Raw genomic sequence first — 19,840 nt, forward strand, 5'->3', positions numbered from 1 at the left:
GCCCTGTGATAGGGGGTGTGGAGTACCCTGAGAAAAGGAACCGTTCTGTAGTAAGACTGCAGTGGATTTATGAAATAAAAGGCGCTACAGTGTTTGCTACAGATCTAATCATCTATAGCAAGCAATCAGCATGTAGCATTTACTGGTTAAAGCAAACATCCTGGTATTGGTTTCTGCACCTTAGCAAAGTTTGTTCATTACATTTTGGGGTAAAACTCTCCGAAACCTTAGGTTTCTGGCTCCACACACCCCCTCCACTTATTGGAACTAAAGAGGCCTAAGAGGAATTTCTGTGCCACCTGTCCCACCATGGTCTACAGAATCCTTACCAAGGCAACCCTAACTGGATGGGAGACCTCCTTTCACCCACACCTTAATGACCATTAGAAACAGAAATATTTATCTCTGTACCTTGCCACTGATGGATCTTGCCCAAGAAGTAATAAAATGTTTTTCGTGTTGACAAAGAATGCCCAACAGGGAAAGCAGGAAAGAGACAGGATAAGGATCCCTCTTTGTAAGACCACACCGATCAGTTTCAGGTTTTTCCCTCCATAAATCTTAGAAGAAAACACAACATTTAATATTAGTGTTTAATTGTTCTTCCACTGGAGTCCAAGTGAAAAGCTATTGCTTCATCACTAGTCATTGATATTTGACAATCCATTGTTTCAGTGCATTTGACTATCCAATTAATTGCCAAAACATTACAGATACTACTAATTCATTATGTTTGGATTTGGCCAATTACCAAACCCTCCACAAAAGTTTTGACCAAATACCAAACCAAATCCAAACCATAATTTTCATATTTATAAATGAGCAAATCACCCCATCTATGAAATTGCCACCTTCCATAGCTCCATAGCTTTAAATTCATATGACTTTAACCCCCATATGTAACACAAGGCATTGTTTGTCCAGTTGCAGTAACTCATAAAAACTAGACTTGCCTCAAACTAGCTGGTAATGACACTTAAAGGGCCCATGCCTAGGGAAGCAGATTTAGAGAGAGCAGCCCTTGAGTGCCTATATATTGAAAAAGAAGATGCTAAAAAAATTCCTCGTCTAATGCCCAGATGGCAATCTGGTGGTGGAACTGGGGTGTTTACCTCTTCTCTGAGTTTTTAGCACAGGCACAGCAGGTCAAGTGCCTAGAGTAACACAGATCCAAAATACAGCCCTGGGTAAATCACCAGCTCAGGCTAGGGCCTGCATTACAAATCTGCTGGCAATGTAATTTCTGGTAAAGTTGCAATCCTCCTTTGTTCTGACCCCATTGCTCTCCTGAGATCTGCCCTACAAAGTGCACTACATCCAACCTAATGTCTGTGGGCTGATCAGTCAAATGTCCTAAAACTCAGACCAGGCCTCCCAGCTACCCCTATTTCTGCAGGACAATCTCTAATCAATATTCAATATCCCTGGAGCATGATATAACTGACATAAGTAGACATGGTGCTCATGGATAAAAGTGTAGGAAGGAGAGGAAATGAGGAAAGGGCACAGAGTGGATAAAGACATAATAGAAACAGGAAATGAGATAAAGGTAAAAACAAAGATGAGTTTAACAATAACTGGGCAAAAGCACTACCCACAACATGTAAAAACACTGCTGGTCAACTACACTTTACTTAGCTATTGCTGGACAACAGCAAATTCAGCCATGTTGCTTCTCTTTCTCATCTAAAAATAGATTTATCAAATACCCTTGAAAAACCAAGGGAAAATAAAAAGAAAACGTTCATTATTAAAATGTACAGATTACAAGGCAACAGCCCTAACTGAGCTTTAACCATTTTGATGATAACAGTTTAGTTATGTCTGTAAATATATTCTAAGAAACATCTAAATATATATTAGTTCAAAATCATAGTCAGAATGAGCAGCTTATAAAGGGGCAGAGAGATACAGTTTTTATTAGCAAAACATTATGTAAATGTGAAATTGTGTCCTTCTGGAAAACACACCCTGAGTTCCTGTAGCTACCAAGCCTCTGCCGAGTACTTCATGCCTCCGTATTCTGCCAATGGCACGGGTAAAAAAAAAGTGCAACTAAACCCTCCAGGACTGTGGCAAGAAAAAAGTTAAAAGTGGGTGTAACTAAAGTATGACTAAAAATGCATGGGTTGTACGGAATACTTTCACTTTGATTACCCTGGTTATATGCAGGAGTACAATTACGCATTGAAAGTCAAAGTTGCTGCTTTCAAAAAATTGATTGATTTTTAGTGAATGGATATTATTTTTCCTATAACAAAGATGAATGATTTGGGTTTTTTTAATGCACATCTAGCCATACAAACATACAGGAAAAAAAAAAGAATGTAACTGCAATTATACAATGAAATACGGGCTTAACTCGTGTTGCATTATTCCCAAGTCACACTAGATGGCATTGTTGTTAAATAGTTAGTTGCTTCGATCTAGAGTGACACTGTAGGCAAACAATGTAAAATAAATCAAATTTTATTTGGCATATTTTATTTTAGTTATAGCTGTATTCCTATTCGTGGTCCATGAAACCTGACCTATAAAACCATTTGTTTAAATTAAACCATAAACTTTTATTAATTAGTATTGTAAATATAATAGCTGATCTAGAACGGCCAGCCAGGATCGCATCACAGTGCATCCAGGTCAAAGATTTAACTGGTGAGCCCCAACATCAACCCCTAACAAATCTGTGGTAGTACTTTTACATTTCTTTAATTCTATGCTATCAGCTAGAAAATATAAGTAATGTTTTGTTATTATTAACAATAGGCCCCAACCCCCATGCAAGTATATTCTTGTGGTGGACAGAAGAGCAAACCCTTAGATCGATCCATTCTGTAAATTATGTGTGTTCTAGGGCCCTTAGAAAAAAGTTTTCCCCAAAAAAAGTTAAGGTAAAAAATGTATAAAATAAATATCAAATATAATTGGCCCTAACATTTCTGGCGAATCCTTTATTTAGAGGTTACTGCAGATGAAAATATATCAGTTGGGCATGCCCATCGGTGGGCCCCATACATGGGCAGATAAGCTGCTGGCTCAGTTTGAATAGGTCGAATTGGTGCTTAAATCTGCCTGTGTATGGACACTTAGGCGATCTTTTTTTGTTCCATTGCACAGAAATACATGAATTGACAGACCCCTGCGAAATGCAGATGGAACGCTGCTTATTACATCTCACTTGTGAAAGGCCGGAAAAAAACAGTACAGTAAAAACATCAGTGTATAAAAGCCATAATGTGGTTGTTAACAATAATATGCTACTTTCAGATACTCCCACAGTTTGAACAGCCTCATGGTTTGTATAACAGAGATCTGAATGACTATGACTCCTATCTTAAGCTTTCATCATAGCAATTAAAAAAGGATAATCCATTTTTCATTTCTTACCTGGGAGAAGAAAGTGTCACAAGCGGAGCATATACCCAGTCCTATGGACTGACCAGCCAATATTACAATCTAAAAAAAGAACAAAAAACAGAGTTTTTATACAGACACAAAAACTTAAGACAATCAGTCTGAACAGTAAGAAAAAATTATTCCATTTAGGGGTTAAATCAATAGGGCCCCTCTACTAATCAAAACATGCTAACTATCTGCCTGGTGCTGGGGAACTTTATTAAAAACTGCAGCATAACAATTCTAACAAGTGCTTGGGGGAAGTCACAAAAGTGATTGTTTACACCAAAGTAACAATCTTCTGAACTCCAAATTTTTAACTCCACTCCCCTCCAAAATGTTGTAACAGTTTTCACACCAAAAAGTTGGAGCAAGCCAGTTTAACTCCATCTTCTGAATTTAACATTATTAACTTTAAATTCACTGTGTGGTGTTCTGTGTGGTGTTCAGTTCAAAATGTAACAATCATAAAATGGTTTAAAGGCTTTTGCAAATTATTTCCTTATTTTAAAACCAGTTCAATTCCAATGATAATTTCACTTCAACTTCAGTATACTGTACTATTCCCCCTCTAATGTACTGCACATAAACCCACCACGTATGGAAGCAAACTGGGAAATAAAAAGAGACGGTGGTGCTCACTAACCAAGTTCCCAAGGGCAGTGCATTTCTTATACAGAGGCAAGCAGGCAATATTCATTTGAATATTGAAAAATGTGCATTCAGTTGTACTTACAGAATTGCCAAGTGCAAATGCATCGAGCTCTGACTTTCCCAGGTGTCCACAGAAAACAGTTGTTATTAGTATAGGTGCCACATCTAAAAGATATGTTAGAACCTAGGAAATAAAAAGTAATTGTTAAATATTATAGTTTCTGAAAGATCTGTGACACTTGTTACATGTTGCTTAAACAGCAAAATACATTTCAGCAATATTTATAACAAAATTTTTTCAAATTGGATCAAATCTTCCACCTTCAGACAAAAACACATGAACTATTAGGCCGAGAAATATGGCATATTCCATTACTTAAAATGAGCAAGTTAGTTTGTTGTTTTCATGTTTGTTAGCATTCCAAAACAAAAAAATTACCCTCCACCTATGGTTTTATATCTTCTTTAAGAACCTGTCCCCTACTTAACCTAACTTATTAATGAAAGGTTCACCACATAATTTCCAATCCTGTCTTCAGGCCTCAGCAACAGTGCCATATCTAATTTATGGGCAATACATTTGAAATTATTTTATAACTTCATGTATTTCATATTAATTTCTTTCTTATCATAAGATGCCCTGTTTGTATAGAGCCGTTCTTCTCCTAGGTGTAGTGAACCACTTAAGTACTTAAAAAACAAATATCTTATCCATTATTTGCTATGCACAATGAGCCCTCGAGCCCACTGATTGTATAAGGAGGGCTCTTACAACCCCTTACATCACAGGCACTACTTACATCCAAATGCATGCCATTCACTAATCTGAGCAAATGTATGCGCATGAAATATGGCATTGTTTGTCGAAAAAATTGCATTTTGTCCTACTTTAGTAAATGATCTCTTGAATATGAAAATGCCCCAAAAAATGCAATAAGTACTTAAATATATTTGAATACTACTACATATCTTTCAATTTAATGTCCTCCTGAATCTATTCCCACCAGTACCTATTTTAGGCTTAGTTCATTTGTATGTAATACCATTTAAAAACCAGCTTATAGTAGGTAAAATATGACATAAACTTATAAGGACCATTTGCTAGAAATTAAAATGCTGCATGGAATTAGCCTTCAAACATCATTTAATGAAATACTGTTATTCACTTACCGTAGGTTCAGAAATAATAATAGTATTTTAAACTCTTGAACATTGTCCATAATTGCCAACGCCAGAATGGTAATCCTCTTGCATGTCAAAAGATCTGTATTGTCTCTGGCAATTTTTGCGTTTTTTAACAAACAACTAATTCTGCTACAATTGGCCTGTGTATGGTCACCTTTAAGGATCCCTCAACACACTACCATTTAGTGTATAACTTGCATTTATATTATTTCTACTAAAGTGCATAACTTCAACATTGAACCTCATTTTCCATTTTGCTGCCCAGTTTTCCAATCCAAAAAGTGGCAGCATCCTGCATGGAACTTATAGTTTTGCACAATTTTGTGTCATCAGCAAATATAGAAACAGTACTTTCTATGCCCTCCTCCATATCATTAATAAACGAGTTAAAAAGCAAAGGACCAAGGACTGACCCCTGCGGTACTCCACTAACCACACTGGTCCAATTAGAAAATGTTCCAATTTCCACCACTCTTTGTAATCTTTTCTTCAGACAGTTTTCTATCCAAGTACAAATACAAATAGGCATGGAAATTTCATCATAACGCAGAGCCACACCTTATATTAATATGGCCTCCAGAACCATCATTATTTCAAGTGTGCACATCACATGTCAAAGATAGAAGCACAAGTCATGATACTTAGCCGTCACAGATGTTGCATCTCAATGGCATTTGGACATGCTTCCATAGATGCTCACTGGACAAATGATCAGGGATAATATGTATGTAATATATTTGTGTTAAAGCTAGAACCATGTTACTCCTGCATCCAACCTACTTATTTTAACATAAAAATTAATATACTCACATCACCCCCCACGCAGCATATGCAAATGGTATCCATTCTAACTGTGACAGCTAAAGACATATCTCGCTAATAAACGTTGACCTCAAAGTGTTTGCAAAAAAAAGAGCTGCGCGGCAACAAAAACACACGCCCACATCAAATTGGGCACAGTTGTGCAACATAGGCTCAGACGCGTCATATTGTGAGACAAAAAAAACATGTTTTTTTTCCTTGTGAGGCAACTTCGGGTGACTTTGGGAAACTTAAGCAACGTGTATGCTAAAAAATAGGAAGTCCAGAGTCACCCCAACAGACCTTCTACCCACCTGAACCAATGTGCCAAAGTTGAGTATATATGCACTTTTTGCACTGAACTGCACACTTTGCTATACAAAGTGCAACTTGCACACATACACATGTACCAAGGGATATGCAATAGCTAGCTACACCACTGTTCTTCTGTAGATGGGATTTGCTCAACATCTACCATTGCAGTGGGTGAAAATCAATTTTTAGGGTATTTCATTAACATAGAAACTTTAAAAACAGAGGGACTGCAGAATAGCACTAACATAAATTGTTAACCATCACTGTTTAGGTTGTGGTAGTAAAATAGATATTGGTGTTGTACAAAATGCTCTAACCCTGTTCATGGAAGTAGGAACTAGTAATCAGGTTCTTTCAATACTCTCTATTAACTTTCAGTGACACTCACATGCTTAGTGGGCTCTGAGTAGCTGTTGGGAAGCTAAGCTTATGGGTCATCACAAATCATCAAGTAGAACATTAGGCTTGCCTGTCATAAAAGTTAATATTCTATATATGCAATATATGGTGAGTCGATCCCTAAACATAGTAACTGACAGCAGCACAGACCATGTGCAGGGAATAAGCAGAAAAGAAGATGGGGAGCTACTGGGGGCATCTTTGGGGGCACAGATCTTAGTAACTGATAGCAGCACAGAGCATGTGCAGTGAAGTAGCAGAAAAGTAGATGGGGAGCTACTGGGGCATTTTTGGAGGCACAGATCTTCCCTGCTAAAAGGCTGGGGTTGCTTTGGGCTGGTACAGAAGATGTTCAACATTTCTGCCCAACTTTTTTAGTTTTATAGTCAGGCTTTAGTTCTCCTTCAAAGGATAAAACCATAGTAAACTAGTTCATTTATTTCATGGCACCAAACTTATAACAAAAATGGTTAGGTTATTTAGGTAAGCATGAACCACTTTATTTCAGTCTCAGTTACAGAAGCCACATTAAGAAATTGAGAAATAGAAAATACATTTTCAGGACCCAATAATGTAGTAAAATTCTTGGGATATGTTCTATTACAGTGCAGCACAAAGAGAGACTAATATTTTATATTAGGCTTAGTGACCATGAGGTCCATGGAGCCAATTCAGGTCTCAACAAATTTCAGGTGAGGACAGTCTCATAGTTTGACAAATACTGTTTCAAACAATGCAGTTCAAACTGAGCACAATTTAAACTGAATGGACCCAGCTTCAATTTTAGAATGAACATCATAACCCAACATACAGGGGCTGATTTACTAAGACACGATTTCGAATCCGAATTGGAAAAATTCCGATTGGAAACGAACATTTTGCGACTTTTTGCGTATTTTTTGCGATTTTTTTGGCGTCTTTACGATTTTTGCGTAAAAACGCGAGTTTTTCGGCGTCTTTACGTTTTTTGCGTAAAAACGCGAGTTTTTCGGAGCCATTCCGAAAGTTGCGCAAAGTCGCGATTTTTTCGTAGCGTTAACACTTGCGCGCAAAGTCGCGCCTTTTTCGTAGTGTTAAAACTTAAAAGGCGCGACGTTTCGTGCAAGTTTTAACGCTACGAAAAAATTGCGACTTTGCGCAACTTTCGTAATGGCTACGAAAAACTCGCGTTTTTACGCAAAAATCGTAAAGACGCCGAAAAACTCGCGTTTTTACGCAAAAATCGTAAAGACGCCGAAAAACTTGCGTTTTTACGCAAAAATCGTAAAGACGCCGAAAAAAATCGCAAAATTACCGATCATTACGAAAAAAACGCAATCGGACGCATTCGGCCCGTTCATGGGTTAGTAAATGTGCCCCACAGTGTCTGCTTTTAATTAGTATTGCTAATATTATTGACTTCAGTTGAGAAATTCATTCTGTTAAAGGAAATAAATGTGACATCCTAAACTTCATAGTGATCAATGTTTAAGCCCTTGTGGGAAAAATTCTTGTTGTGTGACTCCAGTATGGAAACAGGAGTAACCAGAAAATCAAAGCAACTGGTATGAGCCCTATAGTCATGAATGACAATTGATAATAGGATTTCATTTATGTACCATGTGACTGCTTTCTGTACTTACCAAAAACAACATGAGAAAAGAAAAGAATCAACAAGAAAAGCAGACAGAAAAACTTTTAGAAGTCCAGGTGGAAACCAAAATCTCATTTAGGGAAACGCATAGAACAATATAAAGGCTAGAGAGAAACCTTTTTCCCCAGTGAATAAAATTGGTTACCACATGACTATTGTTAACAATAATGCAGTTATTTTGTCTTTTAAAATAAACATCCATGGCCAAAAAATACTATTACCATGGGACAACTCCTGACATTTATATATAATGTATTTAATAAGCATTTTACAGTTAACCAGTCTTTATAAAGAGAATGTTCTGTTGACAGAATCTACTAATGATCTAAAGTGCTATCAGCACTGACAGACACTGTTATGGGCTCTGATTTCAATAAGTGGTCATTGCAAAGCCTGAAAGTCCTGCTAATAGCCCTGCCCTCTTAGCACACCCATAGCGGTGCCTATCAGCTCTATTACATAATAACAATGATACTATATACTAATGTTTAAAATGATAATAGAAACCACTATGAAGTTTCATGACCTTTATATAAGAATATTGTCACTAGTAATAGACTAAATTGCAGTACGGAACACATAATCCTATAATACATGTGTGTATATTAAATTAAAATAAAGATATCACTTGCAGTGCATTAATACAATACAATTTGCCAGTGACTTACCAGAGGACCAGAAATGCTAACTAGGATCTTCAGCTCTGAAACATTATTAAGAATCAACTGATGAATCCATACTGAAATGAAGTTGCAGCACCCAAGATGGCAATCCCCTTGCATGGTAGGAGTATGGTCTCTTACGAGTCTTTCTTGGCTGTGAATCCTTTGTGTTGTTAAAATGTTTCAGCTTTTCAGATGATTCATTTAGCTAAGTACCAGTTATTCCTTATAGAATGGATATGCAAGACAAGTGTATGAGTAGGAATGGAGTAGTGTAGTGGCTGAATGGAATATTGTACTGGCAAGAAGTGAGTGTAAGGCTGCAGTTTTGCATTTTTTGTGACACAACCTGTTTTGCCATTCACTTTGCATATAAATGAGCAGATAGCTGAAGTTTTACATTCTCTTGTTGAATCTCACACAAACCAGGAGCCTTTATGAGCTCATTAGTGCTGAATGTGCTGTCTCATTCTCTCAGTTTTTTGCATTTTATTCATGTATTATATTTAATAGGTTCATTCACAATTTATTTTGAATTGGTCAGCTTTTTAAGATATGTCACAATTAAAAAATAAATAAATAACATTTATGGTGAACAATTTGCTAAGAAATTATTTAGAATTAGTTAGGCAGATAAAAACAGCACTTCCACTGACAGCAGTGCCTAACAGTTGGTAAATCTGGGCAATACTTACCGTTCATTTGGAACTCCTTGTTTAGTAAAGCAAAATATTTAACAGAATTAGGGAAGCACCAAGTCCATTTTTTACGAATCTTGGCCAAATCCTGAACTGAATCTGACTTTGCATATGCAACTTGTGTGTACAGAAGGGAGAAGAAGGGAGGAAATTCCTTAAACGAGTAGTTCTCCTTTAAATTAACTTTTATTATAATGTAGGCATTGATATTCTGAGACAATTTATTAATTGGTTTTCATTTTTTTTTTTTATGGTTTTTCACTTATATAGCTTTTTGTTCAGCAGCTCTCCAGTTTGGAATGTCAGCAGCTATCTGTTTGCTAGGGTCTTACTTACCCTAGTAACCAAGCAGTTGTTTGAACAAGAAATAAGAATATGAGTAGTAGAGGGCCTGCATAGAAAGATAAGTAATAAAAAGTAACAATAACAGTAGAATTGTAGCCTCACAGAGCAATGGTTTTTGGCTGCCGGGGTCAGTGAGTCCCATTTGAAAGCTGTTAAGAGGCAGAACAGAAAGGCAAATAATTCAAAATCTATACCAAATACATAATGAAGACCAATTGCAAAGTTGCTAGAAATAGGGTATTCTATAACATACTAAGGTGGTAAAGGTGAACAACCCCTTCAACTGTTTGGCCTAAGGTCATGTGATTTTCAGGGTTTGGATTGGGTTTAGACACTGTGTTACCTGATTTGTGGCCACAAAGTTGCGGGCATAGTGCGGAACACAGAAATAAACAAAGAAAAAAAATGAACTTATTACCACTTATGAACTTATGACCACAGAAGCTTGCATACAGAAAAGAGAGAGTGAGGGAAGGATTCTTCTGTGAAGTAGCAGGAAATCATTTTTGGAAAGTTAAGCAAAATACTCTGTGGGTGAAATTGTTCTGTGTGGAATAACAGTGGAACAATATTGTGGAACTTTCAAAGAAGTCAACAAAAATGTGACTGGTCTGATTGAAGCTAAACTCAAATAAAATTAACCCTGCGGCACACGGCATGCAGTGACACTAAGGTGGAATTCACAAAAATGTCTCACACCCTATTACCCTAGTCATACAATAAGTCTGCAAATGATGGGGTGGAACTGGATAAAGAAACATTAGACCTCATTTACCATTGCCCCCATCCCTTAGGGTCCATGCACTAACCAGCTGTGCTTGGGGCTCCTGCAGTCTGTTAAAAAGTTAAAAAAAATAAAAATTCAGGGAACATTGCAGATGGCAGCACAGTCACATATTTCCTAACTGTTCCACTATCCTGGGTTGTAGATTAAATGTCCCACGTTACCCGATCATCTTGGTTTCTTCCTGGCCAGCACTCTCCTCCCTGCTCCTCAAGAAAAAAAACTCCAATATGTCATTCCACTGTGGAATGCACAGCCATCTTGAAATTTTTAATGGAATTTAAGCCTGGCAAAAGCATGCAGACAAAGAGACATGCAATGTGGTAGAACTAGGAAAAAAGAAAGCTTTGGTATTAGTATTCTGCTTGTGCAAGTTTATGTAAGGTAATGCTTTAAATCTATCTATTTCTTCATTAATCTTAGTGGCTTCTCTGGGGTTAATGGAGTCAGTGTCAGACTGGGTTGTCAGGGCCCACCAGAGCTGCCGCCTGAGGCCCCCACCCTAGTCGCAAGCACCAGCTACACCCCCCCCCCACGCCTCATACCGCCCCATCTCCCCCGTACACATGGTTCTGGACTGCCAGACTACACACAGAGTTCTGGACATCCAGAGTGGGAGGGACTGGGCTAGGCCATCAGGGGTTTCCCAGTGTCCCGCCAGTCCAGTCCGGCCCTGATTGGAGTGCGTCATGGTATTTTCTGTAGTAATTATACTGGCATGTCTGGGGTTAATATGCTCATTATTCATTTTCTATAGTAATTATACAGGCACGTCTGGGGTTAATATGCCCATTATTCATTTTCTGTACTAATTATACAGGCATGTCTAGAGTTAATATGCCTATTATTTAGTAATTATACTGGCATTTTTAGGTAAATATGCTTATTATTCATTTTCTGCAGTAATTATACTGGCATCTCTGCCGTTAATATGCTTGTGGCAGGACGGTGCTCCTGTTTGGGTATAGCTTCACCAGACCATAGAAAAAAATTTACCTAATTAACATTAGCACCCCCACTGACAATATGTCCTTAGAGAATGCATTTCTCATAGAAAAAAATACAATATAAAGATTCCATATCGTAACACATAAAGGCAGATGAATACAGTGTTCTGTGCAGATAATGTTACTAGTTTGTCATCTTACCTCCTGCTTCTCCTCTCTAACAGTGCTGCGCTATCCTCCCTACTGATGCTACTTAACGAGTGAGGATTGGGGCCAGGGAAGTAGCGGAAGTTACAGACAGGACAGAAGAGCCGGAACTTAGAGTTGGGACAGAAAAGGTTTGTGCCTGGCTCAGCTTTTGCACCCTAGGCACGTGTCTCTTCTGTCTACCCCTAGTTTCGGCTCTGGATGCTACACTGAATATAGATAAACATAAATAAACCTAACTAGGCAAAGTTTGCCGCAATCATCACTTGAACTGACACCATTCTATAAAGCTACTTGCACCTAATGTCACTTCTTACTCTTCTGCATAGTTGTGCTTGGCACTGATGTTTCCATCCTGCCTCCTCATGCAACTAGCATACCTACTGATGCAGGGGAACCATGGCCCTACCCCCAACCCAAAGGCAGAAGGTGGTAGTTCAAGAGTTCCCATAAGGGGCCTGCATCAATTATGCAGATAACTTGTTCCTAAAGAATCAGTCACAGGCATCAAATTGACTCATCAAATACAGCAACCGAACACTAAAGATTTTTAGTGCAATTGATTGTTGTTTGTGCTGAAGTGCATGCACAACTGCTCACATTTTAGAGTATTTGCCCCGTTAGTGTCAAGAGCATCACCACCACCAACTGTTGAAAAAAGCTCTGCATTGCAGGTAAAAATATGGCAATGTGACCGAAATTCTATTTTTTACTTACTGTGCACAGTGCTCTCGTGCTCATAAATTAGCCATTATTTCTGCAAAAGCTTACCTCTGCACTAATACACAGAAGTCATGTTCAGTTGAGCACTCACATGCATCTCTTTGTATAAACAAACTTCTGTATTTAGAAACCTTATCCACTTGCACAGTTACAATCACCCTTAACACACTACCTTATACTCACGTGCAGTTTGCTGATACTAAAGGGCATGTCTATACAGCTAAGCTCTACCTAAAACAGTGTATTATGTATATGGTGTGAGAAAATATGCTCTAATCACAAAAGTCTAGCAAACTTAAAATCTAGCCTAGTTAGTAGATTTATGTAAGGCTCTTACAATTCACTTGCACTAACTTTGACAGTTTTTAATCCTAATTACTAGCCTTCAGTGATTTTCATTCTAGTAACTTTGACTGAAATATATGATTTTGTGTAAATTTTAACAGGAGCTACAGTGACAGCTCAGCACGGTGATGTTCTTAAGTTACTGCTGGGTAAAATACAAGTAATAAAATGAAACCCTAGTTCCAGTGGTAGAGAGGATCCTGCTCACAAGAGCCTACATTCTAGAGATGCAATCCAGTATTCCAATAGAAAAGAAAGATGTAGGATAAGATGGATGGAGTAGCAGCTCCACGTTTAGATCAGTAAAAGGACAAAATTCACCCCCGGGGAGGGGGTGAGTAGGGGAGAGAGCCAGGTAGGTTGCGTACGGTGTCCAGCTTTGACCCCCAGCAGCCAAAAATTGTTACTCTTGAGGCTGCAGTTTCATTGTGTTTTTGTTACTTTTCTAACTTATCCGTCTATTCAGGCTCACTTCTTTTCATAGTGTCTCCTTCCACTTCCTGGTTGCTAAGATAATTTGGACCATCTCAACCATATAGCTGCTAAAATTCCAAAGTGGATAGTTGGTGAATATATAAAACTCAATAATACAAATAGAACTCCTTTAAAGGAGACATATCCTATAAAAATTATGAATGTACCAATGAATTATACTCCTCTAGATATAGAAGGATTGTGCTTAAAAAGTTGTGTATCAGACTGATTTATTGAGAAATTCGCACAAAACCCCACTAGCCCCGCCCATCTGTGCCACTTCCTGCTGGCTGAATTCTCTGGATGAGCTGGGGAGCCGGCGGCCCTCCGTACCCTGCACTGTAGGATAGGAACCAATCAGCAGCTAGGCTGACCTGATAGGGAACTGAAGCCTGTCTGTGCTTGTGTGAGTGCAGGGCTGTGATTGGCTCTCCCCCTCCTACTGTGCTTCTGGCAGGGACCGTTAGGACACGCCCACCCCTCATGTGAAACCCAGACAGGGACCTGAGAGGATCTATAGGGAGCTCCAATAAAGGGGCCATTGTTACAGATAGGGTTAATGTTTAGCCCAAAGGGAAACCAGCACCGGATATTATTCATAATTGCCTACAAAATTAGCGTTGCCCCCCATTTATCCAATATGTCTCCTTTAAAGCCTTTTTTCCTAAAACATGTAAACAAATAAATCACAAATTTAAACATATAATGTATGTTTCCTTTTATTTTTAGAGAGGTTTACCTTTAAACAATGTCTGAGAAGAAAATGACCTGTGTAAATCACTTCTGAAAGAGAAAGACAAATAAGGGCGTAGTTGCTAACTGCCACTCTGTTTATTGACCAGACCAAGTAAGGCCAAAGTCTAACAAAATTGTCTGTTCCTTCTCAAAAGTATTAAAATGAGACATAGTTTTAAATGCAAAGTTCACATGGAAAATAAGGAGCGATCTTATTGGGTAGCAGGACAGCAGCTCTTGGTTGGGAGCTTCTGACTGGCCAAGAACTGATAGGAAAAAGTACAATATGCCATCACAACTCAGCACTGCTTTTTCTCCTACCTGATTTCTTAAACCCATCTCTGTTGCATTCCTGATACCTTCTCCTGCCTGCACATCAAAAAAGGTAATGATAATTTATTAATTTGCTTTGAAATATTGTATGTATGTTAAAATACAAAATGTATGTATGTATGTATGCTAATAGACAGGGAATAAGCTGTTTTTGCAGAGCTGTAAGGGTGGTGATGGGGGGGTTACCTGAAGTCTCAAATGTCAGATATTTTAGGACTATAGTATATTAAACTGGTATCATGCAAGAAATTCAGCGAACATTGATCAGTACTTGGGCCATAACAATCTCTGAGAGGGCCATATCTGGCTAGTGGTTCTACAATTAAAAAGCGCTTGTACAGAAAGTATTCCATTATGGATAAAGGTTGCCAAATAGCAGTACAGATATGGGACCTGTTATCCAAAATGCTCAGGAGCTATTTGTGTAATTTGGATCTCCATACCTTAAGTCTATTGAAAAATCCTTTAAACATTAAATAAACCCAATAGGATTGTTTTGTCTCCAATAATGGATAAGTTATATCTTGGTTGGGATCAAGTACAAGATACTGTTTTATTATTACAGTGAAAAAGGGAATTATTTGATTAAAATGGAGACCATAGGAGAGGGCCTTCCTGTAATTTGGAGCTTGCTGGATAACAGGTGATCCCATACCTGTACCATCAAAGTTACTGGCCATCACAGCAAAATTATTTTAGCACCTTATTGTAAAACTTAAGAAGTTACTGCCCCCCCAGAGTCTCCTATACCTCCTGTGCCCCCAGCTGTGCCATGGACTGCTCTTGAATGTTTATATTTTTATATATTTTTTTTGCTTTGTGAATAGAGCTCCAAACCAAAATATGTTTTTTTTAATGTTTTGTTTGAACAAAATAGTTTGTTAGCTTATAAAATAGAATGGCTGTGTCTTTCAACAACCTTGAATATGAAATATTTTTCATCTTAAATGACCCTAGATAAATAGCTTTTATATAAAATGTTAATTGTTACATATTTTTAATACTGACACAAATAATTTCCAGCCTGTTGGCACCTTACAAGCCTCTAGGTGTTGCTAAACTGCAACTCTGCTGTAGATGCTAATAGCTTTAGGCTCCACCATTTTAGTTCTGCCCCTGGTTGTGTGTCACATATATTTTATGTCTATACAGAAACCAGTCATTCAGAAAACTCTGAATTACTGAATTATTTTTAAGCATTAATAGTTTTCTTTTCCATATAATAATACATAAGCTGCATGATTCCATATTGGTGGTAAAAATAGATCCCATACCAGTATTTGTATTTGAAAGAGTTGTTTCTCAGATGTGTGTTCAGGAGTAAACTAACTTCCCATATATAGCTTAATCTGCAAAGTTCTGCAAATGTCTGGGATACCATGTCAAAGTCATATAGGGCACCATCAGGGGGACAGGGAACAATTCTGATGGTCTGGGGATACAGTGAGGTACCAGGCTGGGAGGGGGCCATGTCAAGCAGGTCCAGCTCTGCTATAACAAGATGTTTTCACTTTAATGTTAAATATTATGAGTTTCATAATAAAAGCATCCTATTTCTTTTCTTTACGGCAGTTCAATATGTCGACAGATGATTCAGGCAGTACAAGTAAAGGTAATAAAGTATACATGTAAAGTTGAGTTTTACAGCTGTACCATATTTCTCAAGGTTTCTTTCATTACATAACTTTTCTCACCTAGTTTGGATATGATGTTTGTTAGTAGGTCTGTCCTTATAACAGGTGCTTAAATAAAAGTTCAGACATTTGTGGCATGATTTTAGGGGCGGCATGCAGCATTTCCCATTACAGTAAGACTTGTAGTTCAACCTCACTGTATAGTTGCCTGTAGTCATGCCACATACCTCTCAACATTTGAAAACCAGAAAGCATAGTGTTGCTGCAATTTTAAGAACACCCCCTCAAATACCATGAACAAAAAAAAATCCATAAAAAAACAAAACCTTTAAAAAAACCCAGACATGCCAGTAAGATCACTGCAGAAATTGTGAGAGTTGGGGATAAAAATTACCTCAGTGTCTCTGATGTGTACATGACACATCGTTTATCCACTGGCTGCTCCTTAGGTTCCTGGGACTAATTTATGATTCCCTGCCTTGTGATATTTGCCATGGCAACTGCTCTTGCAAACTAACCTATCTGCCTCTTACCTCCAAGGAGAGATATGACAGATCTATCCTGCAGGCAAGGCCAACCTGGACCTACTGGGTAGGATTATTCTGTAGGGGAATAGAGAGAATATTCCCCTACACTACTGCAAACTTTAAAAGACCCTTGCCCATATGGTTACTTAATTAGTACTGCTATCTGTTAACATTCATTGAAAAAGTGCTGAGTATACACCACAAGTAAATGGAGTTATAGTGCTACCTTCTCAACATTTTCTCACTGTCTTGCATTGTGAGTTAAAATTGCAACACCTGTATACTAAAAGAGCCCTCTTATGTTGTAAATGAGGTACACCTATTTACAAATAGATGTGATTTTGAGTATGGTCCTTAGTGTGGTGATACATGCATGGACAGTGGGCAGCCATTGAGTTTAACTGTCTGTGTCCTGTGCCATGTTTAACATAGTTACATAGTTAAATAGGGTTGAAAAAAGACCCATCAAGTCCATCAAGTTCAACCCATCCAAGTAAACCCAGCACACACAACCCACACCTACCAATCTATACACTCACATACATAAACTATATACAGTGGAGGAAATAATTATTTGACCCCTCACTGATTTTGTAAGTTTATCCAATGACAAAGAAATGAAAAGTCTCAGAACAGTATCATTGTAGGTTTATTTTAACAGTGGCAGATAGCACATCAAAAGGAAAATCGAAAAAATAACTTTAAATAAAAGATAGCAACTGATTTGCATTTCATTGAGTGAAATAAGTTTTTGAACCCCTACCAACCATTAAGAGTTCTGGCTCCCACAGAGTGGTTAGACACTTCTACTCAATTAGTCAACCTCATTAAGGACACCTGTCTTAACTAGTCACCTGTATAAAAGACACCTGTCCACAGAATCAATCAATCAAGCAGACTCCAAACTCTCCAACATGGGAAAGACCAAAGAGCTGTCCAAGGATGTCAGAGACAAAATTGTAGACCTGCACAAGGCTGGAATGGGCTACAAAACCATTAGCAAGAAGCTGGGAGAGAAGGTGACAACTGTTGGTGCGATTGTTCGAAAATGGAAGGAGCACAAAATGACCATCAATCGACCTCGCTCTGGGGCTCCACGCAAGATCTCACCTCGTGGGGTGTCAATGATTCTGAGAAAGGTGAAAAAGCATCCTAGAACTACACGGGAGGAGTTAGTTAATGACCTCAAATTAGCAGGGACCACAGTCACCAAGAAAACCATTGGAAACTCATTACACCGCAATGGATTAAAATCCTGCAGGGCTCGCAAGGTCCCCCTGCTCAAGAAGGCACATGTGCAGGCCCGTCTGAAGTTTGCCAATGAACACCTGAATGATTCTGTGAGTGACTGGGAGAAGGTGCTGTGGTCTGATGAGACCAAAATAGAGCTCTTTGGCATTAACTCAACTCGCTGTGTTTGGAGGAAGAAAAATGCTGCCTATGACCCCCAAAACACCGTCCCCACCGTCAAGCATGGGGGTGGAAACATTTTGCTTTGGGGGTGTTTTTCTGCTAAGCGCACAGGACAACTTATTCGCATTAACGGGAAAATGGACGGAGCCATGTATCGTGAAATCCTGAACGACAACCTCCTTCCCTCTGCCAGGAAACTGAAAATGGGTCGTGGATGGGTGTTCCAGCACGACAATGACCCAAAACATACAGCAAAGGCAACAAAGGAGTGGCTCAAGATGAAGCACATTAAGGTCATGGAGTGGCCTAGTCAGTCTCCGGACCTTAATCCAATAGAAAACCTATGGAGGGAGCTCAAGCTCAGAGTTGCACAGAGACAGCCTCGAAACCTTAGGGATTTAGAGATGATCTGCAAAGAGGAGTGGACCAACATTCCTCCTAAAATGTGCGCAAACTTGGTCATCAATTACAAGAAACGTTTGACCTCTGTGCTTGCAAACAAGGGTTTTTCCACTAAGTATTAAGTCTTTTTTTGTTAGAGGGTTCAAAAACTTATTTCACTCAATGAAATGCAAATCAGTTGCTATCTTTTATTTAAAGTTATTTTTTCGATTTTCCTTTTGATGTGCTATCTGCCACTGTTAAAATAAACCTACCATTGAAATGATACTGTTCTGAGACTTTTCATTTCTTTGTCATTGGACAAACTTACAAAATCAGTGAGGGGTCAAATAATTATTTCCTCCACTGTATACAACCACTAATACTAACTGTAGATATTAGTATCACAATAGCCTTGGATATTCTGATTGATCAAGAACTCATCCAGGCCCCTCTTAAAGGCATTAACAGAATCTGCCAATACCACATCACTAGGAAGGGCATTCCACAACCTCACTGCCCTCCCCGTGAAAAACCACCTACGCTGCTTCAAATGGAAGCTCCGTTCCTCTAATCTAAAGGGGTGACCTCTGGTGCGTTGATTGTTTTTATGGGAAAAAAGAACATCCCCCATCTGCCTATAATCCCCTCTAATGTACTTGTACAGAGTAATCATGTCCCCTCGCAAGCGCCTCTTTTCCAGAGAAAACAACCCCAACCTCGACAGTCTCACCTCATAGTTTAAATCTTCCATCCCCTTAACCAGTTTAGTTGCAGATCTCTGCACTCTCTCCAGCTCATTAATATCCTTCTTAAGGACTGGAGCCCAAAACTGCACTGCATACTCAAGGTGAGGCCTTACCAGGGACCTATAAAGGGGCAAAATTATGTTCTCATCCCTTGAGTCAATGCCCTTTTTTATACAAGACAGCACTTTATTTGCTTTAGTAGCCACAGAATGACACTGCCTGGAATTAGTCAACTTGTGATCTACAAAAACCCCTAGATCCTTCTCCATTAAGGATACCCCCAACACACTACCATTCAGTAGATAGTTTGCGTTTATATTATTTCTACCAAAGTGCATAACTTTGCATTTATCAACATTGAACCTCATTTTCCAGTTTGCTGCCTAGATTTTTTCAAATCGCTCTGCAAAGCGGCAGCATCCTGCATGGAACTTATAGTTTTGCACAATTTGGTGTCATCAGCAAAAATAGAAACAGTACTGTCTATGCCCACCTCCAGG

At 38.5% G+C, this 19,840-nt stretch overlaps 1 protein-coding gene across 1 annotated transcript in view; it reads right to left on the reverse strand.

The window, feature by feature from the left end:
- LOC100489305 (multidrug and toxin extrusion protein 2) overlaps window positions 1-9,379 on the reverse strand; it is a 31,529-nt gene extending 22,150 nt beyond the window's left edge. Inside the window, exons 1-4 of the mRNA XM_002933834.5 lie at window positions 9,052-9,379; window positions 4,133-4,234; window positions 3,388-3,456; window positions 412-560 (exon numbers count right to left, since the gene is read on the reverse strand). Of these exons, the coding sequence (XP_002933880.3) occupies window positions 412-560; window positions 3,388-3,456; window positions 4,133-4,234; window positions 9,052-9,165 (434 nt within the window). The 5' untranslated portion in view covers window positions 9,166-9,379. The remainder of the gene's footprint in view (window positions 1-411; window positions 561-3,387; window positions 3,457-4,132; window positions 4,235-9,051) is intronic.
- Window positions 9,380-19,840: the final 10,461 nt, after the last annotated feature.

Source organism: Xenopus tropicalis, chromosome 2 (genome assembly GCF_000004195.4).
Source record: "Xenopus tropicalis strain Nigerian chromosome 2, UCB_Xtro_10.0, whole genome shotgun sequence".
Taxonomy (NCBI): Eukaryota; Metazoa; Chordata; class Amphibia; order Anura; family Pipidae; genus Xenopus; species Xenopus tropicalis.